Source organism: Manis javanica, chromosome 7 (assembly GCF_040802235.1).
Source record: "Manis javanica isolate MJ-LG chromosome 7, MJ_LKY, whole genome shotgun sequence".
In the NCBI taxonomy this organism is placed as follows: Eukaryota; Metazoa; Chordata; class Mammalia; order Pholidota; family Manidae; genus Manis; species Manis javanica.
This window is the reverse complement of record NC_133162.1, coordinates 125357191-125373663: the sequence shown is the minus strand read 5'-3', so window position 1 is coordinate 125373663 and position 16473 is coordinate 125357191. Positions and strand designations below refer to the sequence as shown.

The following is a 16473-nucleotide window of genomic DNA, read 5'->3' as shown; positions in this document are numbered from 1 at the left end:
AAGGCTGCATCCTGAGACAGACAGGAGACTGCTAAGAGGTGCCACTTGGCAGGAAGGCACTGGATTCACAAGTTGAGACTTGAAGGTGGAAACTCCAAGTGCAGCAGGAGAAAGCCAGCCCTGGAGGGAGCCGAGGGAAACGCGCTGGGACGGTCATGCCAAATGCTAAATGTATTTAACATTTGTTTTTTAAAGAGAGCATATTTCAAAATGCCTAACCAAAAATTTTTGGTGAAGAATATTTTGTAGAGTGTAGAGTGGGGATTAGAAGGATTACTTAACTTGAAGAAAGAAAAAGAAAAGAGAAGAAAAACAAAATGCCCAAGGTGCTTGTGACAGCAACTCTTCTGCAATACGATTTCTTTTTAAACCTGTTAAAGAGACTGTTCGCGAAGCCTTTTGGCTCATCACCTCCTAGGCTGAGAGAAAATCAGGGTTTACCTCATTGCCGTGGGCGGCTGACTCACTATCAGAATCTTTGGTCCTTTTGATGTCTGCCGCCTGCAGAGTTCTCAGACACCTGGGAAGGAAGAAAGAGAATGTGAGGGGGACTTTCAAACAGTGTTAGAGGAGGCAAGTTTTACCAATCTTACTCATTTAAACCATTTGTTTGAGTGGGAGGACTGCGGTTCCTTTTGTTGTCCTAACTCCATCCCATCAAGACTTCTGAAGAAGAGAAACCAGTTCCATCATAAGGACACAGGTGTCCATCTCTGGGAAAACAGGTCCAGTTAAAATCAGAAGCGGAAAAAGGTAAAACCAGAGTGAGAGATCATGAATTGATAGCCCAGTGGTTAACTTCAGTAGCGTGGCTTATACAAGGTCCATACTGAAGCGATGCCTCTTTCAGGACGTGGGATCCTGAAGACCCTGTTACCGAAATTAACAGTCACCGGAAATTATATCTTGTAAGAATTTTTCAGAAAAAAAAAGCCAATGAAACGAATCACCCATGCTTGTTTTTGTTTTTTTAAATTATTTCTTTCTCTTTACAAACCAAAGTGGGAAAAGAAGGTAAAGAAAGCTTCAAATATTGTGAGGTAAACCCTCCATATGAGATCCTTTCCTGTATAACTGATAAAATGTTTACATGGCATCCTAAAGATTTTAAAAACACAATATATATTAATTGTCATGTCATACTTTCTCTACCATAAACCATCTGTGAGTTCGAGTCACTGTGCGGATGGCCCACTTAGTGTCAAATGCAGATGCTCTTCTCTGTGAGCTTACATGAGGGCAAGTGGCAAGCTCCTGTACATATTAAAAAATCCAAGGCTGGGCTATGCTCCTATCTACTTGATAGGTGTTTCCAACTGCTCTGGGCTTTCCTTCTGTCATTTGATATTCATATGATTTTCACACATTCATTTATGTGGCACTTAATGTAAGTATGTTGAATAAATGAATGTATGGAGGGAATTAGGCATGTAAATGCTGACTTGCCTAGGGTAGCCTTTTGAATTTCAGTTTAAATAATTCCAGCCAACATCTCATTCCTGCCTATGACACCCCTCCAAAATCAGTGCTAGAAAATCTGTGTCATGGATTTGGTGTTTAGCATACATGGTTCCTGATTTGTTTTCTAGTGATTCAACTCTTTCAACCCCTAAATGATTAAATATGTTACCAAGAAATACCCACTGATTATTTAGATGGATTTAATGTTAAAGTGTATACTCAATTTTTTTCTTGAATTTTTATTTTGTTAAATCTTGTGTCCTGTTATTTACCTACACCTTAAGAAATTCAATTGAATGTTCTCTGTAACTTACAATTCATTTTTTGGTGCATGCCTTCTGTTCTGGGCACCATGCTAGTTGTTGGAGGTACAAAGGCAATCAAGACGTTGCCAATGGACTCAGGAAATGCAGTGTGACAGAAGCAGTGCATGAAAGCAAATAACTAATGCAAATGAATAGTGTATATGTATTCATGGCCACTAATTTGTTTAGTTGACTATCCCTTGCCTGTTCATGGAAAGGCAAGTAATGTTTCCCAAACCGGGTTCTACTGAGAAAGGTTTCTGTTATCAGGTAGTTTTGGGAAATTAGCCCACTAGGCCCTCCATTTGGAGATTCATAATGCATACCACCATATTATAATAAATATCCTGAGAGATCTTACTGTAAAAAATAGGCCTATTTTATTTTGTTCATCTTTTTCCCAAACTTACTTGAACATCCAACACATTTTTCATGGCACACGTGCTAACATCTTGTGGGATATTAACATTCTGTGGGCCATCAGTTTGGGAAATGAACTGATCACTATTTGGAACAGCTTGGCGTGTGCCCTCCTGTTATAGGGGATTAAGAGATAAACATATTTTTCATGTATAAGGGAATCCTCAGAAGCACCTGAGAGAAACCTAACTCAAACTAGCTTAGGCAGAAAAGGAGAGGATTGATTCACATGTATAGAAACTAGGAGTGGGTTTTGTTTCAGGGTCTCCAATGGCATCTTCAGGTTCCTCTCATTCTCTATTCTTTACTCTGTACCTGTGTGTGCATGGATATGGACTTCCTCATGTGTCTGGGGTTAGGGATCAGGGGACTGCATGGCTACAAGCAGCTCCAGGTTTAATTATATTCTTTAAGCTTAGTGACCTCAGAGAGAAGAGAAAGCTTATTTTCAATACTCACATATAAATCCTCAGGGAAAGATTCTGATTGGTTCAAGTAAAGTCTTGTCCTCACTGAGGGCAGATCACTGTAGTCACATAAATCCCGAATACTGGAGGTGGGTGGATTCTCTGATTAAAGGCTTCAACAGATCTATGTGGAATGAAAAGAGGCAGTTCAAAGGGGATTGGTGTTACTAGGTTGATGCTAAAGGATAAAAAGATAGTTTTCTACCACAATGTGGTCTAAATTATTAAAATCTAGATTTGGCCATAATAGGCAGTTAGACCTGGTGTCCAATTACTGTCAGGAAAAAAAAGGATTAAAAAAAATCAACTCTTCTAATATTTTTTCAAGATATTTAATTTATGAATGGCAAATGCTGTGACCTGTTAGTTGTTTAAGCATATAAAAGATTTTCTTGGTTCCAAGAAATTATATTGCTCAAAGTTATACATTCTATAATTTTTAAGTATCTGAAGTGACTAACTTTACTGTAAATATTTTAACCAAAAATTGTTGCAGCTATTTATAAGGTATTCAACAGCCTTATAAAGTATAAGGGAACTTAATTCTCTGCCTTTGGATTAGAGTGAACCCAAAATAATTAAGCAGGCCAAATCTTGGCCCTGTCCATGGTACCCATTGCATCATGGTGGCTCATCTCTAAGAGCATGTGGGAGGCATTCCACACTTCTGCTTGGGAAGAAGCCTAATGACACATGCCTAAGTTTTCACAGAAGGATGTCAACTCTACACCAAGCTCAGATACCCACTAAAGCTGCAGTTCTGCATTTAACTATCGATGTAATCTAGTTAAACTTGAGGAATCTGAACCCAGTCCTGAAATTACATAAAGTAAAAGATCAAAGGATTTGGAGCTTTGAAGGAGGTGGAGGCTACAGATATTCATTCCTTGATTGTAGTTGGAGACAGATTACCCCCCCAATTTTTTTTCTAAATGTTCTCAATTTAGAGAAAAGAAGAGGATTCATGTTGGAACTTTGGACAGGAGAAACCAGTAAAAGACAAGAAGGAAGAGCAGTCAGAGAGGTAGAATGTGCATTTGAAGGAGGTGGTCATCAGTACCAGGCACTGTAGACAGATCATGTCAGAGGAGCTCTAAAAGAAGGCTCCATTTGAGTTTCTGTGCCATTTTGGGTAACAGTGTTCATAGAGAGGAGAATACAGATGCCAGACTGCAGTGAGTTTGGGACTAAATGAGAAGTGAAGAATTAGGAACAGATGGAAGCAACCTAAGTGTCCCCCAGAAGATGAATGGATAAGGAAGATGTGGTACATATACACAGTGGAATATTATTCAGCCATAAGAAGAAAACAAATCCTACCATTTGCAACAACATGGATGGAGCTAGAGGGTATTACGCTCAGTGAAATAAGCCAGGCAGAGAAGGACAAGTACCAAATGATTTCACTCATCTGTGGAGTATAAGAACAAAGCAAAAAACTGAAGGAACAAAACAGCAGCAGACTCTCAGAACCCAAGAATGGACTAACAGTTACCAAAGGGAAAGGGACTGGGGAGGATGGGTGGGAAGGGAGGGATAAGGGGGAAAAGGGGGCATTACGATTAGCATGCATAATGTAGGGGAGGGGCACAGGGAAGGCAGTACAACAGAGAGAAGACAAGTAGCGATTCTATAGCATCTTACTACACTGATGGACAGTGACTGTAATGGGGTATGTGGTGGGGACTTGATAATGGGGGGAGTCTAGTAACCACAATGTTGCTCATGTAATTGTACATTAATGATACCAAAAATAAATTAGGTACAGAAAGTATGGCTCCTTCACTGAGAAATTTTGCCGTGAAGGGAAAAGAGAAAGGGGATGGTGGCTAGGAAGGGACTCAGAGTTGAGAGCTACATTCCCCCCCACCCATTTGAAGGAGTTTGTATGCAGAGGAGAAAAGGAATCAGAGGAGAGAGAGTGACTGAAGACATAGAAAAGGAAGAGTTTTATTTCTGCAGCAAGATCCTAAACACAGCTTGGTTTATGGGACTAAGAGCCCAGGTTTAAGGAGCAAAGGATGGATGAAGATGAGTCTTGACAAGACTGGAAGTGGGCAGAGCATGTTGGGGAAATGAATGCTTGTGGCCTTTTCCTTTCAGTAAAGTAGGAGATGAAGTTCTCTGCTGAGAGGGGGAATGTCAAACAGCTGGAGTAAACAAAATCATTCCAGAGAAGTACTGAACACCCAGCTTCGATCTCATAAATATGCAAAATTAGGGCTTGGAGTTGGCAGGACAGATGTGTAAAAGAACAGATGTGCAAAGGATACTGGTAATAATATCTTTGAAGAGACAGACCAGGAATTCAAAACTGGAGAGACAACAAAATAAAGTCTGATGGTGTCTCATAGCCTGTGAGAAAAGAGGTCGAGTGGCAGGGAATTTAATAAGGGGAGACACAGCCCAACACGTGACAAGTAGTATGTAGTTTAAAAAAAATACCATTGACAAATGGAGAGAGCCTGATAAGCTGAAGTAGCAGGTTAAAAACGTTAAAGTTAAAAGTTGTAAGCTTATGCGAGTGGGAACAGAAGGTTGGCAGGCAATCAATCCATTCCGAGCTGTGCCGTGTGTAACCTTTATCAGCGTATGTGGTGACCCTAGAGGCTGGAGTCAGAACACAATCTCTGTTCATGATTTTGCTAGAGAAACAGTTCTAGGTGATGCCAGGCTCCAAAGGCTGGTCTGAGGAGTGGCTGTTGAAGCAGCGGAGAAAAAAATGCTGTTGGGGATCAAGAGCCTGTAAGAGTGGGGTTTGGAATAACCCTCAGCAAACAAACAGTGACCTGGGCAGTCAGTAGTTGACTCCCAGAACTCCATGAGGAAGAGGATGGTATAATCCAAATTCAATGGGTAAAAGCTCTCTGGCATTGTTGCCGGAGAGCTAGGGAAATGCCAGCCTTCTTCCCCCACAATTTTAAAGGATGAGGGTGGAAGAAGTGTCACCTGGGTAGCACTTGTTTTCAGTTAAGGAAAACTATTGAAGGAATAACCATGAGTGGAGTAAAATGGGCTTGTGTGCTCCAGTGGAGGGAGTATTTATCACTAACTTTGTTTAGACTTGCTAACTAGCACATGGTAATTTAAAAAAGAAAAGAGATGGACTTTTATTATTGTTTTAAATTCTCTATAGACAGTGCACCTATTATCTGTACTCCACATGAAATGCTTTTGCCAAGGAGTATTCTAGGAGTTGAGGATATGTGAAGATATTGAAAGATTACTGAAAGCTAGATGAAAAGTATTAAGAACAGTTTAAACAAAGGAGGATAAATTGTGGTAGAAATATCTTTCTGCACTAAGTTGGGGAAGGGGCTCATATATATGAGATGTCCTTTCAGTAACCTTTTCCAATGACATCTTGTGCTGTTCTCAATCCCAGGTTGCAGTCCTTGTTTCTCAGCTGTTCTCACCTGAGTGAACTCAGGCAGCTAGGTGGGGCTGGTTACAACCAACAGGAAAATGTATTTCACTTCCATTTATGGGTTTTCACTTCCAGTATGAAAACTATCCCTCCCCTTGGCGCTGCAAGAACTTTTCCCAAAGGCAGTGGCTCTTACTTTCTTCTTAAGGCTGAAATGCTTTCAGGTTTTCTCCACCTCCTTTGATTTTACTGAATACACCCTTTAGATCTCTCCAGCAGCGTGAGGTTTTCAACTGTCATCAAGACACATCAGTGTGTTGTCCATTGGAAAGAAACAGCTATTACTGGTTCAGTAATAGCCATCATGGCAACTGCCCATCACCGATACTACCCAAGTCTGGAAGGACCATTGTCACTGAGGAATGGGGTCATGCAGAGGGGGGCAGGTTTTCTAACACAGGGAAGATTCTGCTCTTGAATGTCTGTAGCACCAATGTAGGAATTTCTAGTTTGAATCAATCCTGAGGCATTTAACTGCTATGTTTAGCTCAAGCAGACAGAAATAAGCCCTGTGTAGGTAGTTTATGTACCTGGTTTTGTCTTGATAGCAATAGTCAGATAGAACTCCTCTAATCTGAATATTCATCTACACTGTGGTTCTGAGAATCTGGTCCCCGGACCAGCAGAATCAGCGTCACCTGGAGACTGAGAACTGCAGGTCTCCACCACTACCACTGAATCAGAAAATCTGGAGGTGGCCAAGCAATCTGAGCTTTAACAAGCCCTCTAGGTGATTCTGATCTTTGTTCAAGGTAGGGAGGGAACCGCGGGCCACGTGATGTTGGGTCTCAAGCCAGGCTGCACATTTATATCATCACGGGGAACTTTTAAGAAAAAACCAATGCTTGAGCCCCATCATCAGATTCTGATGTAACTAGTCTGGTGTGGGGCCTGGGCATCAAGAAGTTGTCGAAAGTTCCCATGATTCTAATGATAATCAGAGTTGAGAACCAGTGTTCAACAGTAGTATAAAGAAGGGGCTCTCTATCTTAGGACTTTTGCAGTAAGTGCAAAAATAATTAAGAACAGTTTTATTTATTTTACTAGGATGTTTATTTAGGCATGCTTATATATAACAAGCCTCAAAAAATGCAAGACTGAAAAGGGTGGGGATCTTTTTGTCTGGTTGTAATTTTTTTACTATTCTGAGTACCTGGGGCAGTGCTTGGCAGATAGCCAAAATGGAGTTATTTAAGCACCTACTAACTGAATTAATAACTTAAAGAACAGAGTTCCAATAGGAACTTGCCTTTCTACCTCACAAAGGAACCAGGAAGTGCCCTGAGCAGGAAGGAATAGTCTCTGTTTAGGGCTGGCGTTTGTTCAGCAATTCTGTCCTGCAGATTCTCTATGAATCCTCTTTGTCCTTGCCCCTCGCCTGTCTGTGCCAGCATGTCACCGCCTTGTGTCAGGATTCGCATTGTATTTGCAGAGTCTGGACTCCGCTTATGCCTGGAGCCAGAATCCCCTGTGCTCTCGTTACCGATATTGTGAGAGCAGTTATGCCCTCTGACCTGAGCTCCCGAATAGCTTGTTTTCCTTTTCTCTGACTAGCCTCTGTCCCTGCCCTCTCCCTGCTCTCCACCTGTTGACAGGTGCTGACGCCTAGCCCACCTGTGTTTTGCTTCACATATTCTTCCCTGTTGGAGTGCCCTATGGCTAATGGAGGGGTTCTGTCTGCTTGCTGGGAAGAACAACTTTATGAGCAGGGTTAAGTCGAAAGCAGATTTCCCAGCAGGCAGAAGCAGGTAGCCCATGCTGCCGCCTCCTCCGGCAGGTGCCTGTTTCAACATTCTTGTTCAACACCAAGCAAGCCACGTGACCTATACACTAAGTAGCAAGTTTGTTTATAAACTGCCTTTAGTTCAGTAGGCCAAATTACTTTCTTGAACCATTTTGGGCAGAGTTCAATACTAGTTAGAATACCCTAATTAACACATGTCTTCATGTTGTTTTATTTACTGCTTAAGCTTTTTTAAAAAGATGTTGAACCTGTCACTATTAGCTATTCTTCAGAAGTCCTTTTAATCCCCTTGGTTGCTGTAGCTTCTTTTCAGACTAAAGTTACATGTGGCTCTGGATAGGAGAGGAGGGCGGTCAAGACTTTGTACTTAATATTTGCCCGGCTCTTACCGGTTTCACTGCACCAAAGGGAGGCTGTTACTAAAGTTCAAGGTGTTTCTGAACCATCTGCATTTATATCCTCATCTCTTAGAGTTCAGCACACACATAAAAAGTCTCCTAAATGATACAAAAATTCTCCATTTCTACATGAAAGCTTCCTGTCCCTTCAAGTATACTGAGGCCTGGAGGCTTAAACAAAATCCTTTTAGATTATTGTTAATGCCGTGCCTGATTCTGCAGCAGCTGTTGCTTTTGAACATACGATGCTTCTCCTCCCCCAGGAGAAGTAGAAAATGCCTCTTTTGCAGCACTTTCAACCTTTGTGGATTCAGGAGCATAAAACAGACTGAGAGATGAACCTGGGATTCCTATTTGGGAATTCAGTGCACAACTTAAAGACTATTGAGTTTAGCCACTTCCTGACACTGACTTTCATAGCAACAGTTTAATATGGAGAAAACCTGCTACCTCAAATGGCTCAAGGTATTTATGTGGAAAATTTTCCAAATGATTGACTTTACTGTGTTGCTATTTTCTTTCCCCGTGAATATGTGAGGATTTGGCTTTCTCCCAGGAGTTTTTCTGCATCACTTCTCTTCAGGCAAAGAAATTTTTCTATCCAGGGTGGGAGAAGAAAAAGGCAACAAGAGTTTCCCCTTTTAAAGTGAATTATTATTTGAGTTTAAACCACAGCATCTGTAGAAATGAAGGATTTGAGCGTGTCACCTGCTTTCTTGAATGTTCCCATTGCAAATCTTCAAGGCAGCTTCAGTAATCCTGATCATTCCTTTGCAGCCACTGTGATCAGCTCTAAGCTTCCTCCACACCCCCTACCTCTCTCCTCCCCTTTTTCATCAGTCTTAGTGAAGGCTGTCTGCACTCCCCCTCCAGTCCTCCTGTCATGGCTCCCCACTGCTCTTGCCACCATCACCAATGACCCTGTTATTTACTCCAAAGATTATTGTGGATTCTAATGGATCTTTCTTTAGCACTCAGCATGGTTAATCCCATTTTCCTTAGCTTCTTTGGCACCACTTTTCCTAATTTTCCTAGATAGCTTCCTCCTCTTCTGTCCCTTTCTTAAATGTTCCCTTGGAAATCAATCCTAGGCCTGCTTCTCTTCTTACCCAGATACTCTTTTCCTGACTGATACCACCTGCCCCATGACCCTAGTTCCCTGCTATTGATAAAGATTCCCCATCAATTTCTTTAGCCCCGATCTTGCAAAGGCAGGGTACAAAATAAATGTAATTCCTTCTTTCACACTTCTCAAAGTTCTCTGTTTTAATGAGGGACCCTGTCATTCACTGTGTAAGAGAGACCATGACCCCTTCCTCTCTATCTCCTCTCTCATAAAATAAATTTATTCTATTTTTTATATAAAATTTAACCCCATGTCATCTCCCCACCTGCTGCCAGTATCTTTCCCTCTTCCCTGGTTTACAGAATCAGCTTACATCTGGATAACTGTCATGGGTCTTGCCGCCCGAAAATCCTTCCCTGTGTCCCAGGTCTGTGTTCACCACGTCTCCCTGACCAAAGCCCTCATGCCTGCCAAGTCCCCATGCTCCTCCTCGGGCCGCAGCTTTTGGCACCTCTCGCCTAGCACTGTTCATTTTTGGTCCTTCCAAGTATTTTTTCAGTTCTTCAAAAACATCATGCTCTCCCCTACGGGCCTTCACGTACTTTTTTTTTTTTTTCTGCCTGGAACATTCTTTCAATTCTCTCCCCCTCTGGAGAATTTCTCTTCCGTTTTGGGTCTGAAATTGAGATCCCTCCTCTTGGATGCCCTCTTGAATGCCCCAAGTGTAGCAAAGGGGCCTTTCCTAAGAATGCTACCCCATTGTCCCAACAGAGCAAGAGCCACCCTAAATCATAACTGGCTGGTCTGTGTATCCCCTCCAGATGGAGGGTCCTGTGAGGACAGGAGTTCATCTCCTCTGCCAAATTTATATCTCCAGTGCCTGGCATGGTGACTGATGCAAAGCAAGTGCTCAGTAAATAGCTGATAAATGAATGCAGGTGCTCAACAAATAGTTGAATGAATGAATGAGCCTCCAAGTAAACCCTGAACCTGCCTTTTTTACACACAGGTTCAAATGCTTCACTGTCATTTGCAATTCCTTCCTCACTAGTCCAGCTCCCCTAATGGGATGACCGTGACTTTCCCACAGTGCAGACACAACTTTGGTGCAGACAAAGCAACCTATATATCCCAAAGGAACAAAAACTTTACAGAGGTTCTGAGAATTAGCATATGGTGATTGTCGAATCCCAGGGTATCTCTTAATCGAACCTTCACAGTAGTTCACTTAGCTTGTGCTCAGTGGTTAAACTGAGTCGAACCTCGTTAGAGAGGTGGTGTCATGCCTTAGTGCAAAGGGAGAGAATGAGAAATACAGCTTCCATGACCCGGAGGTACAGGAGAGGGGGAGCTCTGTGGGCTGTGGGGCCTCGAATCCATGTGTCTGGGGGTACTGACTCCTAAAGTGGAGGTGAGGGGAGAAGAGCCACACCCACAAGAGGAGTTTAGGATTCTCCTTCTGAATCCCATTCTGCATTCTGTACTCTACAAGCATCTGCTCCCCTCCTTTCCTCTTCCTGGACGGCTGCTGCTTTGCCAGCCTCAGAAGCCATCTGGGTTAAAGTTTTCCTGCCCAGAAGCAAGCCTTCCTGCGGGAACCGTGTGACTGCCGGGCTCTGCCTGCCCGTGCTCAGCTGGGCAACTCTTTCCCTCCGGTCATTCACTTACTCTGTTCCAGCTGCCCGAGCCCTACCCTTCCCAGGGCTGTGACCAGGGAAGGCGAGTGAGGTGCCCAGGGGCAAAATTTAAGAAATCGCCACTCTCAGGTGCCAGCCCTGCGCGTGGAGGAGCCCGAGTACTTCCCTTGGTGACCCCACCCCGCTCCTCCTGCCAGGGGGGGCCTGTCCCCGCACAGCTGTCCCGCCTTCCGGCCCCTCAAATCCCAGTCCCTGAGACCCAGACCAGAGGCTGCTCCTGCTGAGTCGTACCAGCCTTTCCCACGGCCCAGAAAACCATCCCTTCGCCGTTCTCCCCGTTCTCCATGGGCCTTCCTTACGCCTCTCTGACGGCACTGTACACCCGTTTAGTTCTCAGACTTGTCTGTCTGTCTCTGTGTTAAACTACAGACTTCTTAAGGTCAGCCTTCTCGGTGTGCTCACAATAGCTAGCACAGAGTTTGGAACACAATAGCTGTTCAGAAGTCAGTGAGGTGAGTGGCATAAACAAGGCTAGATGAATGTAGAGAAAATGGGAGTTCCTTGGCAAGGATCCTCACCTGACCCTGGTCTACTTGCCCACCTGTGCACGTGCGATGCTCGCAGGCACATGCTTGCACAGGTGTGGGCAATGAGCTATTGTTGACTCTATAAAGAGCTCCACGCAGTGCTCTGGGGAAGGCTTGTTGCATGCAGACTTGTCCTGAGGTGGATGGGGTTCTAATGCTTGATCTTCCACCATGAGAATAAAGCCACGTGTAAACGTTTTGCCCTAAGAGTGGTCCATTGTCAGTCCACACTGTACTTGTCAGGGCTGAAACCCTCAGGCGAGACACAAGAGAAGAACCTAGTGGTTAACTGAATGAGGGTGGAGGGTGCAGGGGAATGGGTGGGCATGGACCTGGGGCCAGTCTACTGGGTTTGACCTCTGGCTCTGCTACTGTGTGTGAGACTCGGATAAGTTACATCACCAGTTTATCCCTCCATTTCTTTATCTTTAAAATGAGATCAATAACGCCACCCCAGCATAGGTTGGTTGTGAAGCCTCAATGAGCTAAAACATCAACAGCTCTTAGCACAAGATTTGCTGCATAGTGAACACCTCCGTAAATGTCAGGATCCAGAATAAGAAGGGTGTAGCGAAGACAGCGGGTGTGCACACCAAGGGCAAAGCCCATTTGTGACTGATGTAAAGAAAGCTAAATCTGAGCCATCAATAATGGATGATAGAGGCAATGGCCTCCTAGTCTCTGGAGAAGCTGGGTGCCTGTTTTTTTATAAAAGATAAATCTCATCTCTAGTTAAGTAGAAGGGTTTCTCAGGCAAGAAGATGGCAAAGGAAGCTGCCTAAAAAGATAGCTTTTTTAGGAGGGCCAAATGAGCATGGAGATATTAAAACAGGTGTTTAAATGTGCCCCATTTTAATATCTGAAGATTTTGAGGATGGAAATGCAATGCCAGAGGAAAGTCATGTTTTTGCTGCCATCTACAGTCAAAGTGCAATTTTCAAAGTTTGTTGGTACAAGCACCCATTCCCCCAGAAAGGGCATTCTTGACAAAGTGAGTGAGAGTATAGTTTGGTTTAAGTTCGAGTAACTGACATCATTTGGGCATTTATTATAGGACTTTATTTACTATTCTTAAAGTACTTACACTTAATCAGTAATACAGCCTTTTTAGTATCTCAAATTGTGTTAAAGCTTATCAGAAAATGAGACTATTATTTGTTGGGTGGGATTAACTGCAGCTACTAGCAAACTCAAGAAAATGAGACTATTGTTGGGTGGGATTAACTGCAGCTGTGGCAACCAATAGTTTGAGAGTTCATACAACACTTTCAAAGAAGAAAGTAGACGGATTGCATTTTACCTCATGTTTCCCTGCCTCATGCCTGGTTGTTATTAGAATTACTGCAAAATGTATTTTATACAAGCATCTTTTATTGTCTGGATATAAAAACAACCCAAACAAGTAAAAACAATGTGAGGGCTGCTTTCTGCCCCTTTGCTCCCAGCCATATAATCTCCAAGATTATTAAATTTTCCCAACTTTCCTGTGCATTGTTTTAAAGGGTTAAATATAGGCAAGAATTACTGGAAAAGCGTTTGATGGAGAAAGAAGAAGTGGCTCTTCAAGAAGCACATGAAGAAGAAAACAGACAGAGGCGGCTAGAAGCCCTTAGGAAACAGGTGCTTTTAATTTGGAGATTTTCATGGGTGGTTTTGAAGTGCTCTTAACATTTTTAAGTGCACTTAATAACATTATTAGGGCTTAGGTCAGGACATCTGCTATATAAAATGTAACATTTCTAAATTGGGACACTGATCTTCATTCCTGTGAGCAATTAGATTTAGGTTGAACCAGTTCCAGTTTCTAGTATATTAAAAGAATTTTATCAGCACTTTTTAAAAAGCTCTCCCAAGATTTAATACACCCAGGCTACCTCTAGTTTATTAGCTGAATAGTATCCATTTACAGCATTGGAACTTTGCATCTAGCCAAAGGATTTTACTTCCCTCAAAAAACCTGATGGAGCTTGAGCAAAATAACCCCCCTGGAGAGGAACCTCTGTTTGGAAACATCCCATAGTCAACAAACATGTTGAAAACCACTTTTTAAAAGTATGAGTTTTGTGGAGAAATAAAAGCCTCCCATTGCTTTGCCTATAAAAGTAGATAAGAGTTTCTAAAGTAGATGGTAGATAGCCAAGAGCAGAAATTTAAGAACTTGGGGATTTTTCAGAATTTTTAACCTGGAAGTGAAATGAGTTCAACTCATAAACTCCAGAATCTTCATTGATGCCATTGCTCAGCTGAGATGAAATGGCTGTGTGGTTTTCCTTCTATGTCAGTAGAACCTCTGGCATCCTTCAAACCTGGTACAACCTGGTTCTCTACTTACTGGTAGAGGAAACTTAGATCTTAATCTCCCTAAGGTTCATTTCCTCCTCTGAAAAATGGAAATAATAAAAGTATCTGTCTCAGATTTATAGTAATATGCATTCACATTTTAAAATATTTACTATGTATAAAACCCTCTTCCAAATGCTCTTAGGTTTTACTTCACTTAGTCTCTACAACAACCCTATGATGTAAATATTAATACTTCTATTTTATGGAAGAGGAAACTGAGGGGGTGCAGAGGTTCCCCAAAGTAACACAGCTACTAAATGTCAGACTGAATTCAAACCAAGGAAGTCTAATTAAATGACATAGTTTGGATGAAGTGTAAATGCATATAACTATTATATCATATTTGATAAACTATAGAAATAAATTCAAAGCATAGGAATGTAAGTCCTGGTCATCCTAGATTCAACAAACATATGACTTGATCATTAGAAAATAATTATATACCTGGTATTCTGGAGACAAAACTCAATGTCACTATTACTAAATACATTCATTTTCAAATGTAATTTTGATAACTACAGAGTCCATATGATTATAATTCTTTCCATCTGTGAACCCTTTAAAAGAGGAAATATCTGTGCCAGTTATCTGTAATCAGTGTTTAGAACTCTAAGACATTTTGGCTAGGAAACCTATAGTAATTATGTTCAACCCCTGGTTATGTCATTACAGTTTCTAAATGGCATTAAAAATGCTATTTTCCTAATGCTAATTCTTGACTTTAGGAATTAACAGGCAGGTGTTACTAATGATGCATATAATTTACAAAATTAGTGGCTTTTCATTAGGATGCAGGTTTGAATGATTTCAGTGATCATAAAGGACAAAGGCATTTGGTTGAAAATGACTTGGGCAGTTTTTCAGTAGAAGGGACCATCCCTGGACATCTAGTTGCCTGGGACAGTGCAGATCCACTCATCTTGCCCAGTACCATCAATACACTCAACATTACCCATGAATGACATACTCTAGATTCAGCTTAATCAGATTTACCCTTCTAGAAAGCTTCATGGGGTTGCTACCATAACCATACATTGCCAGTGGCTAAAAATGAATGTTTTTTTTTTTTACTTTTTGTTACTTTCAAGGTGATTGAAGATGTAGGTTTTCTATGAAGGTTTCCTGTAACTTTGTATCAGAAAAAATTTTACCCAACTTTAACTTTAACTGTGATTATCCAGCCATTAGCAAACAATTACAGATCATAGTCTTAATATTATGTTTTGTTTTCAAACCTTTGACTCCTTCGTGTATCTCTAGTATTGGCCTGGATTAATAGTCTTCCCTTCCCTCCCCTCTTAGGTTTTATCTTTAGTAAACGTTCTTAACTTTATCTTGTTCCAAAGCCATTAACTTTTTCTTCTTTTAGGTTGCTATTGTTGCTCAGTTTGATCCTGTTAGAATGATGTCAGATACAATGGCATCAAAAGCGAGAATGGGTATAGGAATTGAAGAATTTATTCTTCAAAAGCCACTCTTCACATTGAATACATACAATGAACAGCAGGTAATTATGGAAATTATCATGATTGATACAAAAGCCATGATAAGAATTGTGGAAGTGTATGTTTTGGGTTACACATTTTCAATATTTACATTTGAATACTATTAGCATAATTTTTTACTTCTAAATGATAGCACATAATGACTGCATAATTCTTAATATTATAAAATAGCTGATAGGTGACCATAGAACAAAGCAGCTTATCTAAAAATGTTATCTGTCAATGAAAGATATTTTTTTAATTTGAAAAATAGCTTTACAAAATCTTACTTTAAAATTAGGTTAGTATTTTTTTATTTATCACATTCAGAAATTGTTTCAATTCAGAACATAAATCCTATTAAAGAAACAACTGATGATACTGATAATACAAAGCAGAGGTAAGCTTTCAGAAATTAAAATGAACAGAAGATAATACATCAGAGCTATTGATAAAACATTTTCTGTAGAAAAAGTATTATGGGGTGATTTTACCATTTCTAGGAACTTTGGATTCATTTTAGTCTGTTCCTGTAACTAAGAAGAGATTTTTAAGTTTTTTTTTTTTAGCTGGATGGAAGGACAGTTGGATGAATGGCTATCACTGAAATTAAGGGAGAAAATAGTTGTTAATTTTACAAATCTAAGGAGAGAGGCTAAATTCTTATTTACATAAAAAGCAGAAAACTTTGTTCACCCACTGACAAATGGAGCATGCCTCTACCATGTGCTACCTACTTTGCTAGGTAGTAAAGGGATGAACAATTCATAAATTGGGCAAACATTAATGGAACACATTCTTTATCTAGCACTGTGCGGGGTGCCAGGTTCCCTCCTGAACAAAATACACTTGCCCTGTGTGGAGGAAGTAGCAGATGAACTGGGTTGGGAAGGAAAGAGCATTTATGGGAATAATGCCATCAAGTTGAGACACCTTCACAATGGAGGTCTAAGGACTGTCGCGGCAAGGGGCAGGACATGAGCTGTAACCCTGATGGGGGTGTCAGAGAAAGTGGCAAAACGGAATTAAGCTATGTCTTATTGGAGGATTTTTGGCAGCAATAACAATTCATTCCAGATGATTTAAGCTAAAAACAAAACAGGTTGGAGGCAGGAGGTGTGCATAGGGAGAGGA

The 16473-nt window shown here is 41.2% G+C and overlaps 1 protein-coding gene across 5 annotated transcripts in view; it reads left to right on the top strand.

Moving 5' to 3' along the window:
- Positions 1–16473, top strand: part of CCDC148 (coiled-coil domain containing 148) — a 220580-nt gene that overhangs the window by 196294 nt on the left and 7813 nt on the right. For 4 of the 5 annotated variants that reach the window (XM_073241513.1, XM_036996140.2, XM_073241515.1 and 1 more), the window contains 2 exons: positions 13015–13132; positions 15225–15362. The exons of the other annotated variant lie outside the window; for it this stretch is intronic. In XM_073241513.1, coding sequence (XP_073097614.1) covers positions 13015–13132; positions 15225–15362 — 256 coding nt within the window. The remainder of the gene's footprint in view (positions 1–13014; positions 13133–15224; positions 15363–16473) is intronic. 5 annotated transcript variants of the gene reach the window in all.